The sequence below is a fragment of the Haliotis rubra genome, unplaced genomic scaffold (assembly GCF_003918875.1).
Source record: "Haliotis rubra isolate DU_JTF1 unplaced genomic scaffold, ASM391887v1 Scf539, whole genome shotgun sequence".
NCBI classification, from domain to species: Eukaryota; Metazoa; Mollusca; class Gastropoda; order Lepetellida; family Haliotidae; genus Haliotis; species Haliotis rubra.
In genome coordinates, this window is record NW_025767234.1 from 512,166 (window position 1) to 531,999 (window position 19,834).

Consider the following 19,834-nt stretch of genomic DNA (forward strand, 5'->3'; position numbering starts at 1 on the left):
TTTTTTCCATCATTGGAGCATAAGGATGTCCACAGTCTTGACGGAATCAGTCTCATCCAGGCTTCAAGAATGAACAACGGTTGGACAGCAAGTAGGACACAAGGATCAACTGTATGTTCTTGCAAGGGGAGCTGTGTAACGAACAAATGTAGGTGCAAAAAACAAGGAATGAAATGCTCAACAAAGTGCCACCCATCAACAACTAACGTGTGCCAAAATAAAGTTTAGTACTTATGATTATGCAGTGTTTGCCATGACGCAGAAAACCTGCGTATTTGACTCACAAATTATCTTAAATACGCAGTGAATTTATAAGCTCGCGTTGAGGCAATGCTCGACCCGGGCTGTTAGTTCAGATAACTTTACTTTAGTTTAAGTTTGAGTACATATTGTAATTTATTGTTGTTTAAAACTACTAAGTTTAATGTTTGCCAGTTAACTGCCCAGTGCTGATTAAATACCTGATCTGCCTTACTTGGACCTGTTGTTAGTAAACAATAACAGTTGATCTCTTGATGAAAGAAGTTGACTCCCAAAAACATGTCCATGACTCCCTCTCATGACACCAGGGAGGCATGATGATTCCTAAATGTTTATGCCTAGGGCAAACACTGATCATGCAATTGATCTTGCTTGTAATCAGTTTTGTAATATATGTATATATTGTAATGTGATCTCTCAAGTCACATTTGTATTTTTAGTCCTTAATATATCTGTAGAAGTGGAAACAGTCTAGTGTTATATCTGAATAAAATGCATAGTACTGTTCAGAAAAAGTGTCTTTGTTGTTTACCCACAGATCACTCGGATTCTCTACCAGTTGAAGACGATTGCAGCCTCTACTAGTAGGATCGGAGTTTCTACCAGTTGAATTGGGAAAATGTACTAGTAGAATCTCCGATTCCACTAGTAGAGACTACGATTACAATCTCTAGTAGTAGGATCGGAGATTCTACCAGATCGCAGTCTCTACACTGACATATACATCTTTGAACCAATGACGCCATCACAGTGCGAACTGAGCGGTGTGCAAAGTCAGCTGACGGCAGACACCATAAGGGCTGATTTGCTTCAAATTCATATTGCATCCATGTAACATGGTCTATGATTTAAATCCGAATCTCAACCAATGTTTTTTATTATCCACATATCATCGTCGGCACATCAGTTACACACCAGTCGGGTGATGCTAATTACCTAACACTTCCATCCCAGCTGTTTTACAGTCCCACGTGTACCGAATATCCAAGCTGACCTCCCATTGGGCGCTGAACCGCAACACTCGGTACGCTCGGATGATCAGCAGGAAGGGCGGAGTTTGATTGCAAATGGGGACTCAAGGCACTGGACATGATTTTATTGTTGAGGTCAGAATGAACGGTCTCTGGTTATGGTTGAGTGACGCTTTCAGTGTTCCGTGACGGGCGTTAAGCGTTATCGGAAAAAAAACTATATTCAAGCGTTTAACATATTGGTCTCCTCTCCAATATCCACCCCAGTATAAGTATAATTATGTACTTATTGCTGTGAAACATTGTTCATACATCGAGCACAGAGACGTTAAGTCGATAACTACAAACTGTGTTATAAACAGAGTAAATACAGTTACGTCCTTGAGCACTGCAATAATTTATAACTTGACAGAATTACGTCCGAACCTACACCCGAGCATTATAATATATGACTGCTGTGTCCCTTGAGCCACAGGCTGATAAACCAGTCATCCCGAGACCCTTAATGTGCCCTTTGTACTTGGCTCTGTCCCTGGGGGAAGTCACCTCGCGTGAATGGGGCTTCCCTTTTTATAATCGAAATATTCAAGTGAACCAATCGCTGGTAGTACGCATTCACTAGTTGTGGATAAAAACATCATGGCTACCTCAAGGCGGCAAGGGAAGAGAAGACTAGCTGCATCCGAAGGTGAGTTACTAACTGAATTTCGATAATGTCACCAAATGCAAACTTTCATAGACGTTTGACTCATTGTGAAAATAATGTTACTTGGACGATGTTGAACCTGGTGACCACACATATTCGCGCATCGGATCGTCAATGGTGATGGTGTTCTGTCGACGCTAAGCATTGAAAATGAACATCATTGAAAACTGGTACTCTATGAAACCTGACCCGATTCTCATGCTTTTGCCACCACCTGTTGTTTAGAATGGGTAAAGGAGTCAAGAATGCTGAATTGAGAGCGTAAGTAGAAAACAGGAGTCGTCTCCATGTTTATTAGCTTTACACTTCCAGAGCAGTATTCTACACCTACAACACCATGTAATACTACGACTATATACCAAGGGAACTGTCGTTAAATAATGTTAATTATATTTAATCTTAATATTCTTCCAATTTATATCATTCCTATCATGTGATAGATCGGGGTACTACACAAAGGAACTATGTGTTACATGTATATTGTAATCCAGGTTTGGATCAACACTGGCCTCTAATCTAATCGAGCTGGCAGTTAGAATTGTCCAACTTATCCATCAGGATTACAGAATCACTCTGTGCAGCGCTTGTGTTGTCTGTTCCGATGTGCGGAGCACTGTTTTGAGTTTGAGGTTTCAATAATTATTAGTATTTACCAAAGGGGTGAATATCAACTTGGAAATATTTCATGCATGATTTAAAAACACACAGAACGGTCCACACACAGTCCTTTGAAACAGAATAATCTCAAATAACGTGGGCAGACTTCCTGGAAGTCTGGATTTCCAGAAAGTCTCTGGGTTCCTTTTCATAATATTTTATGATTATTATTTATGGACTGTTTTTTCTGTTAAATATTTTTATTTCAGAGATTAGATGTTAGTCTAAGTAACCAGTTGTTTGGGCGGTCTCGTTACTGAATATTGTCTCATTGTTTGTTCATACTGATCGCATAAAGAGGGTCAATTATTACAAACTTATATTTTACATGAACTGAGTTTCCTCACATTGTAGCGTTCATAGATTTTCATTCAGTGAAAACGATTCATACGTTTATGGATACTCTCTAATCCTGATGTCAACTGATATTACAATGTAATGTCTAGAACTCACAGATTTCCATTCAGTGAAAACGATTATTTCATCCAGTGAAATCGAAAACGAAACGATAATTTATAGCTTTCCCCGCAGTAGAAAAGCTGCGAGCACTCTCATGGTCTCGGCTCAGTAAGTGTGGTGCGGGGTTGAACAAGTACAAAGGATTATGTTATAATCTAGAAATGGTTGCTGCTTATCCCCATATATTCAGTGTACCTCCGACATTCTATGAATGCTGAAACATCGCCTCACCTTCATAAGCAACCAACGTTGGACACAAATATGTTTCAATTATCGTAATTGTAAAATGTATACACATGAGCCTTAATCTCGCACCACCCACTTGGTTTGGTATGATTAGTACAAAAACACTACACTATCGATGTTTTTTATCGTCAACAAACCGATACGCGTGCATCGATACAAAACACATTTAGGCAATAAACCAGGATGTTTATATCGCGAGGGTCCATGATACATCGATATATCGCCACGAGAGACGATATATCCCGATACAACTGCTATACTGCTTAAAGTTTTTCTGTACAGCGACAAGTCCACTATTTCCTGGAATTTTGATGTTGATCTTCCAAATTTACAGATACTAAAGTAAACTAAATAGCATAATGCATGAAGACCAAAATGGTAGACATGATGGTCCATTACAATTTAGCTTCGAGTTGTAATTATCTAAATTATATGAAATTTCAACCTCTTTTTTAATATGTGAAATATTTGGATGTCTGTTCTCTAGTCTTGATTTGAAAATATTGTATTTTGTGATAATTATGATGCGGTTGAGCACATCAGTTCTTTTCTCGGGTATCCAAATAATACCTTTTTCTTGGGTGTGCCTGTTTTATGTTGAATCCACGCAATAACATTATTCCAAATCTCTTTGACAATATGACATTCATAGAATATATATATGCATTATGGTTGCGACACTTGTTTTACAGAAAGTACACGCACTGGTTTCAATCAATTTCATTTTTGATAGCATTTCGTTTGTTGATATACACCTGTGAATAGTACTGTATTGAAAACATTGACGGTTTACATTAACAAGCACCATGAAAGTCAGACAGAGGTACAGATAAGCTGCGTATCTGCGTAAATTACGCAAACATTTATGTGAAAACCCAATCCCTATTAAGTATATTGCGTACAAGTACGCTTAAAGTTTTGTAAATACTCAATAAATGTGATCTTACATGCGTACACACAAAACTGTCCAATCGTAGCTTGCGTACCGGTGGATAGATAAAATAACTGACGTATATAGAGAGATTCTATATTAGGACATGAACTGACAACTTGCAGTCTTTCTTATCGTTTCTCATATTACAGATCAAAGGTAAATCACAAACACTAACATTTAAACTATATTATATTTTTAAAATTAATGGAAAATGAAAAAATTACCCAAATGAGTTTGAGTGAGGTGAGTACAATTTATTTCGTAACTCAAAGGAAAATTAGGATACCCAATTGAGATGAACACAAGTGAGTACATAACTCAATGACCCAAAACGTTTAACTTTATCTGTAGCTCTGAATGAAAGGTATGTTATAGGCATGTCTCCAATCATTATCAGATGAACATTCGTTTACTTCTAATTCCCATTTATTTATGTATTTGTTGTTATTATTTTGAAATCTAGTTGCCTTTAGTATATACTGCTTAAAGTTGTGAGGAGTATTGCATTAGGAATAGGAAGGGAGTCTCTTTGAAATTCATCTGAATTTTAAAAACAAATTGAACCTTATAGGAATGTGTTTGTGTCTGCTATCTGTGTTACATGAACAAAGGAGTTAGTGTATAAGTCAAAGAATGTGAAGATTTTACAAACTCTGTGAACTTTAGAATATTTGTCTTCAAGTAATTGAAATATGTTTTAGTTGTTTGACAAATACCACCATTTATTACCAACTATGAACGACGTCTTAGCTTTGTTAAGAAAGAGAACAAAGAGAGGATAACATTTAGAATGCATACTTAAGAGTTTTTTCAGTGATTCTAAATTCTGATGTAAATTACCTTTAATTGTTTGTGAAAGCATTAATGCAGAAACACAACTTCAAATTTATATATGTTAGATCAAATACTGAAAATGTGTGACAGTACTTTCTTAAGCATTAAATGCTGAAACTTTAGATGAATAGCTATTTAAGTGTGTGTGAATGCAACCTAAGTTCTGCTGTATAACAAATACAGTTTCAGTCATTTTATGTATCAAACATGTTCTGTTATTAGAAATTGTTAAGTATCGGGATGCAGTTCCAATACTTTCATGATATATCGTCTCGCCTCATTTAACTGGTATCGGGATATATCGTCACTTAGGCCACGATACACAGCCCTACTCCAGTTCTAACCTGGCGTCCAAAATGGTAACGCTGACCACTGACTTTCACTGACCCACATCCAGATCAGTTCACATCAGGGCTACTTTGGGCCATGGCAATGGTTTTATGATATGATGAGAATCGAGCTCATAAGTTTGGCACGCGGCCTATCGCATTACAGCAACGTTAATAATAACATTTTAATAATACAAAACACGTTGAAATTTTCACCGTCATAAACCTATCGCCTTTCAAGATCATTGACGTCCATAACATCTCGTTTGACTGTCATACTTCCAGTACCGTTTATACGGTATTCTGAACTCGTTCTTTGTTACCACATAACTCATATCTCTTGAATTTTGGGAACTTTTATGGTTTAACAACTGTTTGCCAGTTTTTAATGAAAAGGAACCCCAGTGCATGAGAGTGGACATTGTGAAACCGGGAAACATCTAAACTTGCGACACTACCGCGATAGCATCTATATCACAGTGAGGGTTGATGGATTGAGTGAGTTTATTTTACGCCGCTTTTAGCAATTTTCCAGCAATATCACAGCAGGGGACACCAGAAATGAGCTTCATACATTGTAACCATGTGGGGAATCGAACCCGGGACTTCGGCGTGTCAAGATAACGCTTTAACCGCTAGGATACCACACCAGATTTGTTGGAAGGGAACACAATATTATTTCCTGGACTATGTGAGGCTATGGGATCACTGTCCTTTCTGGTCCGACACCTGACAGGTGAGATCACTTGTATTGTGTGTCTGTCGCCATGGTTACCTCTGTCGGGCGCTTGAAATAGGATTATGCCTTTGACGGGATAATGTAACCCATGCAACGGTGCATCTGGGTTATTGCTTTAAGTTTCAACTTTGACGTGAAGTCACGCGAGGCCAACTCTCGGTAGTTTCCGGAATACGAGTACGTTTTCAACTTTTTTGGTTAATAATATTGCCTTCAGATTGTTTCCTCACAGATACTTGCTTTCATATACTTTTAAAATGATTTAATCTCTATTTACCGTATATCTGCTTTAATGGTTGAAATGGATAGTCATATATTTATATACACCACACAACATCCCCACTTCATCAATAGGCATATAATCTGGATAACTGACAGATACCTATAATGTCCGTGAGATTTCTATAATACACGGATTTCTATATAATCTTCTACGTAACATTTAGGTACTCTATAATATGTCTTTGATCATACATGCTCATTATTTTGACTATATGGTATTTGTATAAGATAAAACAAGCTCATATACTAACTATACCATATTTGTCTATGATGATATAGGAGGTCAGTGCAAAGGACTCCCTAATCTTGACAATCCTCAGGAACAAATCTTGTTTTGTGTAATGGAAGCAATAGCTGTGAAAATTATAAGAATGGATCAAAGAACATCAGTGATGACACTAATTGTTTTGCTTATTATTTACAAGGAAAATTAAGGAAGAGTATAAATATGATTCACGTTGCCCCTTGCTTCGATGCGTTCTTATGTTCAAGCTTCATGACATTAATATCATGTTTTTGTCTACCCAGATGGCGCTACCCCCCCGCTCGCTGCCCCACCTCTACGAGTGGCCGCATTCAACATACAGGTGTTTGGAAGGAAGAAGATGCAGAACAAAAATGTCACCAGTATTATTTCGAAGGTGAAAACAAAACTCCTTGAATATACATTGCTGGCGTTCATGCATTTGAAGACTACACTCTTAAAACATTGTCAATATACAAAATTCGATCTTTCAAACATGTATAAACATCATCTGTTGTCAGCATTGTGATGTATGTTATGTAGATTGTATTTAATAGTACAAGGAATGTCTTCAATTAATGGCGTAAAAGAACTCGCCGAACCCTCTGGAAGAGCGTGAACGTTCTGTGGAATTTCTCTTTCTTCTTTATAATTTCCCTAAGATAAATGATTGTTCTCTTGAAAGTTGCTTCGAAGAAAAAAACAAGACCTGTGAATACAAGGGGATGAAGTCATTAGATGATAAGTGATGACGTCATTAGATCCTAATAAGTATTTGTAATTTCAGATACTCCGTTGCCATATCTTCCTTAAGTTCAAGTTCTTGATGGAAAAGTCATTCGGGTTACTTTTGAAAATGATTATGATTAAATATTTTTTAAAAACAGTATGAGAAATGTAAGGTTGAAAAAGGCTGACTGAAAGATATACTGACAAGAAAACCAGGCCTGCCCAGGAATATTTGACACTCGGCACCTAAATATTATGCGTCCCGTGTAGCTATTGTACTTGTACAGACGCCATGGAAACGACCGCATGTTACACAAAGCTGTTTAACAATGGTGGCGTGATGCTTCGTAGAGTGTCATTCATGGAGTCATTCATTTGGCTTTTCATGTAGGTCATTGTGGTAGTTAACTTGTGGTTTAGCGACCTTTAAATGGACGCACCTGTTCATTGGTCCATACTATATTCAGGGAAGCGAAATGATACATGAAGGCTGTAGAATCATCTTACAGGAAGGTATTGTGACAAGGCAGTCAGCCATTCACCTTTCTCCTTTGGCTGGCGTGTGTCGCTCTAGCGTTGAGTGTATAGTTTGTACTATTTGTGACACTGCCATACACTCTATCATGGGTAACTGAACCGTATCCCCATAGTGTATGCCATCCAGGTGTGACTGTCGTGGTGAGAGGGGTGTTTTATATATCAGGAATTGCTGTGAGACTACACCGTCCTCGGTGTGTGTACCACAGGGAATGACTTTACCACCCCCAATGACTTTACCACCCCCCGAGTGTTTGTATCACCCCAAGTTACTTTACCTCCCGTGTGTTTGTACCACCACTACTCACTTAACCTAACGCGTATTTGTACCATCCCGAGTTACTTTACCACCCCGCGTGTTTGTACCAACCCTAATGACTTTACCAGTGTTTGTACCACCCCAAGTTACTTTACCATCCCCGAGCGTTTGTACCACCCGATGTGACTTAACCTAACGCGTGTTTGTACCACCCCAAGTTACTTTATCACCCGCGTGTTTGTACCAACCCTAATGACTTTACCACCCTCGTGTTTGTACCACCCCAAGTTACTTTACCATCCCCGAGCGTTTGTACCAACCCTACAGACTTAACCTAACGCGTGTTTGTACCACCCCAAGTTACTTTATCACCCGCGTGTTTGTACCAACCCTAATGACTTTACCACCCTCGTGTTTGTACCACCCCAAGTTACTTTACCATCCCCGAGCGTTTGTACCACCCGATGTGACTTAACCTAATGCGTGTTTGTACCACCCCAAGTTACTCTACCATCGCCCGAGTGTTTGTACCACCCTAATGACTTAACCTTACGCGTGTTTGTACCACCCCAAGTTTCTTTACCATCCCCCGCGTGTTTGTACCACCCAAAGTTACTTTACCACCCCGAGTGTTTGTACCACCCCTGTTACTTTACCATCCCCCGAGTACTGACTTAACCTTTACGCGTGTTTGTACCACCCCAACTTACTTTACCATCCCCGAGTGTTTGTACCATCCCTAATGACTTTACCTCCCATGTGTTTGTACCACCCCTGTGTTGACTTTACCACCCGCGTGTTTGTACCACCCCCGAGCGTAATCACTTTACCACCCGAGTGTTTGTACCACCCCAAGTGTACTTTACCACCAACCCGAGTGTTTGTACCACCCCAAGTTACTTTACCATCCCCGCGTGTTTTGTACCACCACCCAAGTTTGTACTTTTTACCACCCCGAGTGTTTGTACCACCCTACTGACTTTACCACCCCTAGTTACGCGTGTTTGTACCACCCAAGTGACTTTTTACCATCCCCCGAGTGTTTGTACCACCCCTAATGACTTTACCTCCCATGTGTTTGTACCACCCCTAATCACTTTACCACCCGAGTGTTTGTACCACCCAAAGTTACTTTACCATCCCGATTTTTGTACCACCCCTAATGACTTTACTTCCCGTGTGTTTGTACCACCCCTAATGACCTTACCACCCGCGTGTTTGTACGACCCCAAGTTTTTTTACCTCCCGAAGGTTTGTACCACCCCTAATGACTTTACCACCCGCGTGTTCGTACCACCTTAAGTTACTTTACCACCCCGAGTGTTTGTACCACCCCTACTGACTTAACCTAACGCGTGTTTGTACACCCCCAACTTACTTTACAATCCCCCGAGTGTTTGTACCACCCCTAATGACTTTACCTCCCGTGTGTTTGTACCACCCCTAATCACTTTACCACCCGCGTGTTTGTACCATCCCTAAAGACTTTACCACCCGCGTGTTTCTACTACCCCAAGTTTATTTACCATCCCGCGAGTGTTTGTACCAACCCTAATGATTTTACCAACCGTGTGTTTGTACCACCCCTAATGACTTTACCACCCGCGTGTTTGTACCACCCCAAGTTACTTTACCATCCCGCGAGTGTTTGTACCACCCCTAATGATTTTACCGACCGCGTCTTTGTACCACCCCTAATTACTTTACCACACCCGAGCGTTTGTACAACCCCAAGTTACTTTACCATCCCCGAGTGTTTGTACCATCCCTAAAGACTTTACCACGCGCGTGTTTGTACCACCCCAAATTACTTTTCCATCCTCCGAGTGTTTGCACCACCCCTAATGACTTTACCTCCCGTGTGTTTGTACAACCCCTAATGACTTTACCGACCGCGTGTTTGTACCACCCCAAGTTACTTTATTTTAACCATCCCGCGAGTGTTTGCACCACACCTACTGACTTAACCTAACGCGTGTTTGTACCACCCCAAGTTACCTTACTTTACCATCCCGAGTGTTTGTACCACCCATAATGACTTTACCTCCCGTGTGTTTGTACCATCCCGAGTGTTTGTACCATCCCGAATGACTTTACCATCCCGAGTGTTTGTACCATCCCGAATGACTTTACTATCCCGAGTGTTTGTACCATCCCGAATGACTTTACCATCCAAGTTGCTTTACCATCGACAGTGTTTGTACCACCCGGCCGTGACTTTAGCACCCCGAATGTTTGTACCGCTGAGAGACCCTGACCCCATGTATCTCCTTAAGTGGAAACACGACCACAAACGAATGCGTATCATCCTGGGGCCCCTTTCACGAAGCAACCTTTACTAAGGGTAGCCTTAACTCCCATTCTTTAACATTGCACTAAGGTTACCTTAGTAACTTACGATCACCTTAGTGCTTTGTGAAAGGACGCCCTGATGATGTGCAAACAGCCAGCAACATTTATGATACATACGTCAGTGAGTCCATGATATATTGGTCCTCGATTGAAGAAGAGTGAGTGAGGGTGTTCTCATGCTGCAGGTGGTACAGAGATACGACGTGCTGTTGCTCCAGGAGATCCGAGACAAGGGCATGACGGCTCTTGACAACCTCATCAACATGCTCAACAAGTAGGTCTTTACGTGTCCCGCAATATGCACGAACAATCAGCTGTTCACAATAGCGAGTGGGTGAGTATGGTTTTGTGCCACGTTTAGCAATATTCCAGCAACATCACGGCAGGGGACACCAGAAATGGGCTTCACTCATTGTACTCATGTGGAGAATCGAACCAGGGTGATCAGGGTGACGAGCGGACGCTTGAACCATTGAGCCACCTAACCACCCCTGTCCAAAATAACAAATAACAGGACAGAAGAGTTATATGTTATTCCTTGTTATAAGGCAAGGGCGTAGGAACCGTTTTCCCGGGGGGTGTGGAGAGAAGAGAGGAAAGAAGTGAAAGAGAGTAGGAGAAGAGAGGGGGGGGCTTCTAATTTAAGGGGAGGAGAGGGGGTTAATGGTTAAAGCATTTGCCCTTTCGACTTACGTGGTTTCAATATATCAAACCCATTTCTGATGTCTCCACTGTGAAATTACTGGGATATTGCTAAAAGCGGCGTAATAACATACTCACTCACTCCTTGTCATTAGCTCACAGTTGCCTGATCAACCTCATTCCTTCTGTAACATTTGAACCGATGTAACGTGTCATTGAGCACGCTGCAAATGTTGTATCACTTACTTGATAACGGTGTTAGTACCTACACCGAAACGTCACTTACTTGATAACGGTGTTAGTACCTACACCGAAACGTCGCACTCATTGCAATAATGAGGTCCATTGTTATAAATAGCTTTTACTGAAACTGAATATGGCGTTGCAGAATCGACCCTGATGATCCTTTCGTGGCCGATGTGAGCGAGAGATTGGGAAGAACTTTCTCCAAGGAACAGTATGCCTTCTTGTACAGGTCAGTCAACTCTCATCTGTTTATTAAACAAGGGCACACGCCACGATGCCAAATGCCACAAGTTGGAAGAATGAAATGACACAGTGAAGTTTTGCCAAGATATCATGGAGTCGCTTTGAAATTCAATAAATCGCCCGTTTGAATCTCCATCGCCATTTGTTCATCGAATAAGTAATTACAGGAGTGAACGTATTTAGTGAACATGTCTCTGGGTCATGAACTGGCGCATGGTTACATTTCAAATGTATGTTTTCTCTAAACTCTAAACTTTATTGTTTGGGATGCCCGAAATTTACGTTGTAGTACAGTCTGAAACAAAAGAAACACTTTCGGTAATACTGGAAAACCCCATAAATATTGCACCTAAAGTAGCTTTTCTTTTTAGACCGAGCCGAGTGAAGATTGTAGACAATTACCAGTACGAGGACGGCGTTGACGACGGCACCGACACTTTCGAAAGAGAACCCTACGCCGTCAGGTTCTCTTGTCCGAACTTGGGTACATAGCGAATAGATTTGGTCATGGTGATATATATACTATATCAGTTGATGCCTTCCTCTTCATCATTATTATATGAAATAATTTCTTTATGTTATCATATGGCAGTGTGGGGTGTATATCTAGAAACAACATATCACAAGTTTTCAATTTCAATGACATCAGTGTTGTAAGGTCTTAGATTTGTATATTTGTTTTTTAATATTATTTACGAGCCATGTACATCAAATGTGATGTATCGAATGTCATGACATCAAACCAGATGAAACGTTATTAAAAACACACAAATTCTCATAATTTTTTCACATAACACTTTGTCTTATCAAAACTTTCAAATATATGTTGTAGAAATTGACGACTTTGCGATTATCGCAATTCACACATCGCCCAGTAAAGCTGTAGCGGAGATTAACGCCTTATTGCACGTGTGGGAAGCGACAAAGAAACACTGGGGCATCGAGGTAAGTATAGCTAGGCATTAGGCCTGACACTCTAGTCTGGTAAAATGGGTGAGTGAGTTTAGTTTTACGCCGCACCCAGAAATTTTCCAGCTGCATGTCTGTAAATAATCGAGTCTGGTCCAGGCAATCCGGTGATCAACAACAAGCGCATCGATCTACGCAGTTGGGATCCGGTAACATGTGTCAAACAACTAAGCACCACTTAGTTGCCTCTTACGACAAGCATTGGTTACTGACGACCAATTCTAACCGGGATCTTCACGGGTCAGTATTGTAAAAAGACTTTAGTTGCCCTTTGTTGAAGACAGCAAATGATTGCTTGTGATTCCTGTAATCACTGAAATAAGAATCCCCGGATCCAGAAAACAGTCAGAAGCAAACAGGGCGAGCATTCTCATCCGAGATAGTTAGCTATTAGTTAAACTTAACCCACAATAATAAACAGTATTTGTTCCACGTCACAATAATGGTCAAAGGGAGATAACCCACTGTTGTATATTTACTCGTGTAACATTCCACCTTTACACTTTTCTACATGTCCAGGGCTCGTATTTCGGTAAACCAGGCGCGTGGTTCTTACATTCGAAACTTTCCGCCATTAATTTTCTTGAACATTTTACAAACCAATGGAAAGTCCAAATAAAGGTAAGGGCGGTAGCTCGTATTACCTAGCAATACAAGCTGCCGCTAGTTTGATGATATTTTTTCCGTCAAAATGATTTCTGAGGGGTGTCTTTTGCGTGTCAGTCTCTTTTCCAATATTGAATTTCTCACAAATTCAGTCATATTCAGTGGGACTGGCCATGTTGTTGATATTGTCAACATAACATTGAGACATGTTTTTAACTCCCATTCTGAATGGTACGTTAAGCATCAAGTAGTGTAGCCAATCAAGTGGAATTCAAGGGCGGGTAATTCGGGATAACCAGAACCATCGGATCTAATCTAAGGGACAGTGTAGGTTCACCGATATGCTAGCCCTGGATATATTATATTCGACGTCGTAACTATGGTAACACAGATTGACTGTTTTCGTGATGGTACGCGTGAGCTGAATCAGCAGGTTTGCCGGTCAAACCGAGAAGTTAGTGCTACTCTCACTTGATGCCGTGCCGGAAGCACTTAGGATTGCAATATTCTAGAGTCCTGTTGGGATCACGTGTGAGAATATATAAGTATCTAGTTAAATGGTGATCTTAAGTTGCGAACAAATGTGTCCCGCTGTCGTTGTACAAAACAACCTTAGCGTTACGACTGTCGTAAGTCTATGTTAAAGTATGGGAGTTACGATAACCTTAAGTCTGTGTTAAAGTATGGGAGTTACGATCACCTTAGCGTTACGACTGTCGTAAGTCTATGTTAAAGTATGGGAGTTACGATAACCTTAAGTCTGTGTTAAAGTATGGGAGTTACGATCACCTTAGCGCTACGACTGTCGTAAGTCTATGTTAAAGTATGGGAGTTACGATCACCTTAGCGTTACGACTGTCGTAAGTCTATGTTAAAGTATGGGAGTTACGGTAACCTTAGCGCTACGACTGTCGTAAGTCTATGTTAAAGTATGGGAGTTACGGTCACCTTAGCGCTACGACTGTCGTAAGTCTATGTTAAAGTATGGGAGTTACGATCACCTTAGCGCTACGACTGTCGTAAGTCTATGTTAAAGTATGGGAGTTACGATCACCTTAGCGCTACGACTGTCGTTAGTCTATGTTAAAGTATGGGAGTTACGATCACCTTAGCGTTACGACTGTCGTAAGTCTGTGTTAAAGTATGGGAGTTACGGTCACCTTAGCGTTACGACTGTCGTAAGTCTGTGTTAAAGTATGGGGGTTACGGTCACCTTAGCGTTACGACTGTCGTAAGTCTGTGTTAAAGTATGGGGGTTACGGTCACCTTAGCGTTACGACTGTCGTAAGTCTGTATTAAGGTATGGGGTTACGATCACCTTAGCGCTAAGAACGCTTTGAACAACGGCACTAGGTGGTCAGGCAAGGTGACTTGTTGATTGTTTGTCATCAACCTTGATCATAGTAATCCCTGGATTAGTCCAGACTCGATTATCGACACGCATTAGTCATCTAGTTGGAATGTTGTAATATTGGTTAATAATGCAATGCCTCTGTCCATCTTACGCCTTGTATTTACCATCTGAATGTCTGTACACAAACAGTGTGAACAATTGACACATGACGATTTATTAATGCAGTTTAAACATCACTGACGTATGTAAATTAGCTAGAAAGATTATTTCTTCCCCGACAGAACGTCATCATCGCAGGCGACTTCAACGCCGACGGGGACTTCGTGTCCGGCTCAGACTGGGAGAGGATATCTCTAAGGAGTGACCGTCGTTTTACCTGGCTCATCAAGGATAACGCAGACACCACCGTCAGCAGCACTGACTGCAGTTACGACAGGTTCGGTTCTTGACATATCGGAATCAGCAGGAGCGTGATGCCATAGGTTTTCTAATGTAAAAACTGCCGACTAGAAGAAAGTATACATTTGAAAATCGGATTTGACGCAAAAATGTCATACGTTATAAAAATGTTTATAATTAGAAAACAGCCACCGATAGAGAGGCTTAAAGTCCCCAAAAAAACTGTGATACCCGTTTGAAATACGTTCAGGCTATGTGTGTACAAAATGTAAGAAATTAGTAACTATACTCTGCCACATTACTAATTGAGGATCCATAACTTTAAGATATATTTATGAAATCATATTCATGTTTGTGACAAAATATTTTTATAAACAATTCTTTATGTCTCCTTTCAAAATGGGGTACACGTTATCATTCTTTATGTGTATCATGTGTATTAAGTGAGGGGTTTGTTACCCCTTGATCATCATCAAGGATACGGACTCGTTGATGTAATTAAACTGTCATCATCAAATATAACATAGGCATATGCCATAGCCCCGTATTACCATCAAGTGTAGTAAATGTCAAAGTTGTCACTGGTACTTCAGGTTCGTGGTAACTGGGCCCCAGCTGAAGACCAACATAGTTCCCGGGAGCTGCAAGGTGTTCCAGTTTGACAAGGAGTTCAATCTCTCCCAGGAAGAGGTGAGTCTCTGGTGTTCCAGTTTGACAAGGAGTTCAATCACTCCCAGGAAGAGGTGAGCCTCTTGTGTTCTATTTTGACAAGGAGTTCAATCACTCCCAGGAAGAGGTGAGTCTCTGGTGTTCCAGTTTGACAAGGAGTTGAATCACTCCCAAGAAGAGGTGAGCCTCTTGTGTTCTATTTTGACAAGGAGTTCAATCTCTCCCAGGAAGAGGTGAGCCTCTTGTGTTCTGCTTTGACAAGGAGTTCAATCACTCCCAAGAAGAGGTGAGTTCCTGGTGTTCCGCTTTGACAAGGAGTTCAATCTCTCTCAAAAAGAGGGAGTCTCTGGTGTTTCAGTTTGACAGGAAGTTCAATCTCTCTCAAAAAGAGGCAAGTCTCTGGTGTTCCGCTTTGACTCGGAGTTCAGTTTCTCCCAGGGAGAGGTGAATGTGTGTTACCCTTTGACAATGGGTTCAGTCTTTCTCTCCAAGAGGTGAGTCTACGATGTTCCGCTTTGACAGTAAGTTCAGTCTCTCCACGAAGGAGGTGCGTCTTGCCCTGCGTCTTGCAGCTTATGTAGTGTCAAAATACTAGCTTGTTTCCTTTGATGACTGTTAACATGTTTATAAAATGCCCGCGCCGTTAGTTACCGTCTGATTGTAAAACTTTGTGTATTTTTTTCATTGTAACAGGCCGAAGATGTCAGCGACCACTACCCCATTGAACTTTCCATAGCAGGGAAGAGTGAGTCCCATTTTATTTCATATAATATTTGCTCTTTAGGCGTATTGGGAACAATCAGGTAGTTCAGTAGTGGCACTCCCATGTCAAATACCAGGTTCAGTTCCCAAGGTAGTACGCGGCCGTAAAAATCTTGGTATTGCTTCAGGTGACCTAATTACATTGATTTTATACCCCTGGAATAATGCCGACCAGAACGTAGATTGTGTATAATTCAACACGATTGTGCCGAAGTTTTTGTTTGTTTTGAGCCGCACTCAGCAATATTCCAGCTATATGGCGGTTGGTCAGTAAATATTCGAATCTGGCCCGGACAATCCAGTATTGAACATTATGAGTATCGATCTGGGACACCATGACATCTTACCTCACATATAAATGTAGACTGGCTGATCGCTCTTCTATTATTTTCAATGTACGTCGCTCTTACAAATCGACGGAAGGGAGTAACATTTATTTCCCTTATTTCTTTACACCTTATTATGTTACCCGCTGGAAATGCCGAACTGTTGAAAATTGTTGACTAATTCATTTTGTACTTCGTGTTATGTACCCTCTATAATTTCTGGCGGGATCAATTCTAACCCGGATATTCTCGGGTCTTCGTGTGACTTTTGTAAATCTGAATTTGAACAGTACGTCCAACATTTTTTCAAACAGAAAATGCGAAACTGCAAAAGATGTTAAATACGGAGCTGTCCTTCAACGTCGCGCAGACGCAGAACATCTCAAGTGTTGGTCATGTCCGTGCTTTGTACAGGACCAAGAAAGCAAAGAGTGCTGGTTTCAAGATTGAAGTAAAACGAGATGGCGACAGGAAGAATTTGCTTGAAGTGATTGCCGAAAAGAAGAATGAAAAGGACGTGGTGAACAGTTTGCAGGAGTTCCAGAAATTATTTCCTGAGGTACTGTTTACTGAGTCAATTGGAATGGCCAAGGCATACATCGACTCAGGGATTTTTGAGAAGCCGCCATATGTGTACGGTCTCTGCACACTCGAGTCCAGGAAGTCCTATGACGTCACAATCACTTGCCGTTTAAAGTCTCCATTGACATGTCACGTTAAAGTCACAAATCGCAGAAGCTGATCTGGAGGGTAAGTAGGGAGATTACTTCTTCACTAATTTAGATTATATGTCTATATGTTTTGCATGTCAATCCATGTTCTCATTATTCATTGCTTAGTTCCCCGGGTAGCTAACCGAGTCTCCAGTTTTCCATCCAGCACGAGATGGCTACGTACGTCTGCTCCGAAAGGCCTACACTTTTGGGAACTTGCAATATCCCCTAATCATGTACAACAAGGCAACATTTCTTCATGCTAAGATTTGTTCACACTACACCCTGTTTGATAGGAACTGAACTTGTCGCACGAAAGAAAGCATAACCCACGTATGAAGATGTCTTAACGCTGTCGCGTAGCAAGCCAATCTTTTCGTGTAAACCCGATAGGTTGCAAAGCTTTATATTTAAGATAGTATTGGGGGTTTCCCTAACACAATCATGTGTAAGCCAGGGCTTTTTTTATAATGGTAGCTGCGCCCCCGAAAAGGACAATTTAGAAATGTTATTTCGATGCTGATTTCAAATAGGTACAATAGTTGTGTTTTGGCTTGACGTTTGTCGTGTTTCGGTGGCAAAATAGGCAAAACAATGACGATAACTATATGAATGAATATCAACAAAAGGTGTCCCACGTTGGTATCACTACTATAACTTCAACGGCGACTCAGAGACCATGCTGCTTTTTGTGTGTGACTAATCTCCACAGTATTTCTTTCAGGGCATCCAGGGTCACGTGACAGCACAACCTGGTGACCGGTCTATTTGGTAGTTTACTCCTTCCAGACTCACACAGTTTGACCGAGTCCTCAGGGAACTACTGGGTATTAAACCGGTGTTATAACGGGAGGACAGGATGACGTATCACTGATATAACACAGTTGTTTATGGGTAACCTCATATATCGTTACCCAATTTATGTATAATCACCTAGCTAAGGCAATGTACTCCAGTGTTTGTGTCGACATGCATACCGCTAGAAAATAAACACGTTATAATTATCCATGTCATTTGAGAAGTGAAGTCTTTGTATTGCCAGTGCAGCGGGAGTGTGTAACATACACAAACCTGATTCCTACATGTTTGTCACTGTAAATGAGAATCAAAATGGCCTTATCTTGTCACAGTTTTACTCAGTTTCTAATTCACCGATGTCGCGGGGATTCGGCGTCAGAACTGATCCCCTAAACCGATATATGTACCCTCGTATGATCGGGTATAGACCGCAGTCAGCAATATTCCGGCTGGATGACAGCGGTCGGTAAATAATCGAGTGTGGGTCAGAGAATCCCCTCACCAACGTCATGAGCATCGTTCTACACAACTGGGATACGATGACGGATCAGGTGGTTAGGCTCGGTACCACATGACTTGCTTGAGTGCGTGTCCTCGAACTTCAATGCCAACAATTAATGGGCAATGTCAGTCTGGGAATTGGAGTTACCTCCCTTAACATGTTGCAGCGAGCTTTCCCGTGACAGTGACTTTCGAATAATTTAGAGTGCCCAGGTATCCGTCAGAGTTGCATATTGGGTCCTCAGATATTTGTTCTCTTCATCGATCAGCTTGAATCAGAATAGAAAATAATGGAGGTAGGGACATATGTATGTCTACTGACATTCCTAAAGTTGTATGCCCCCGTTGCCCCGTGAAGATCCGGGTTAGAATGGATCTTCAGTAATCCATGCTAGTCGTGAGAGGCGACTAACGGAATCGGGTGGTCAGACTCGCTGACTTGGTGTAATCCAAAATGAAACATAGTTTACAATTCACAACTTTCCAGTAATAGGTTTCCGTCGTCTGAGCCATGCAAAATTAATTTAAACTTTTCAGGTCTGTTCACAACGTGCGTAGTCTTGACTACCAGTTGTCAGACCTCCAATTGTGAGTGGGTGAGACCAATGACTTTATGTGCTGGCGATTAGGTGCCTAATTCGGATGGGAATTAACCCCAAAATGTTAGAATCTGAAATCTAACTAGTAATTGTTCTCTCAAATGTATGTATGTATGTATGTATGTATGTATGTATGTATGTATGTATGTATGTATGTATGTGTGTGTGTGTGTGTGTGTGTGTGTGTGTGTGTATGTATGTATGTGTGTGCGTGCGTGCGTGCGTGCGTGCGTGCGTGCGTGCGTGCGTGCGTGCGTGCGTGCATGCATGTATGTATGGTATGTATGTATGTATGTATGTATGTATGTATGTATGTATGCATGTATGTATGTATGTATGTATGTATGTATGTATGTATGTATGTATGTATGTATGTATGTATGTATGTATGTATGTATGTAAGTATGTATGTATGTATGTATGTATGTATGTATGTATGTATGTATGTATGTCTGTACACTAAACGAC

At 41.0% G+C, this 19,834-nt stretch overlaps 1 protein-coding gene across 1 annotated transcript; it reads left to right on the plus strand.

The window, feature by feature from the left end:
- The first annotated feature begins 1,862 nt into the window (after positions 1-1,862).
- Positions 1,863-18,474, plus strand: LOC124253321 (deoxyribonuclease-1-like). Its single transcript, XM_046687071.1, has 11 exons — positions 1,863-1,920; positions 6,947-7,059; positions 10,725-10,813; positions 11,570-11,656; positions 12,042-12,154; positions 12,503-12,615; positions 14,881-15,035; positions 15,592-15,688; positions 16,361-16,412; positions 17,070-17,505; positions 18,193-18,474. Exons 1-10 carry the CDS (start codon positions 1,872-1,874, stop codon positions 17,495-17,497), a joined length of 1,296 nt encoding a protein of 431 aa, XP_046543027.1. The 5' UTR covers positions 1,863-1,871; the 3' UTR covers positions 17,498-17,505; positions 18,193-18,474.
- The last annotated feature ends 1,360 nt before the right edge of the window (positions 18,475-19,834 follow it).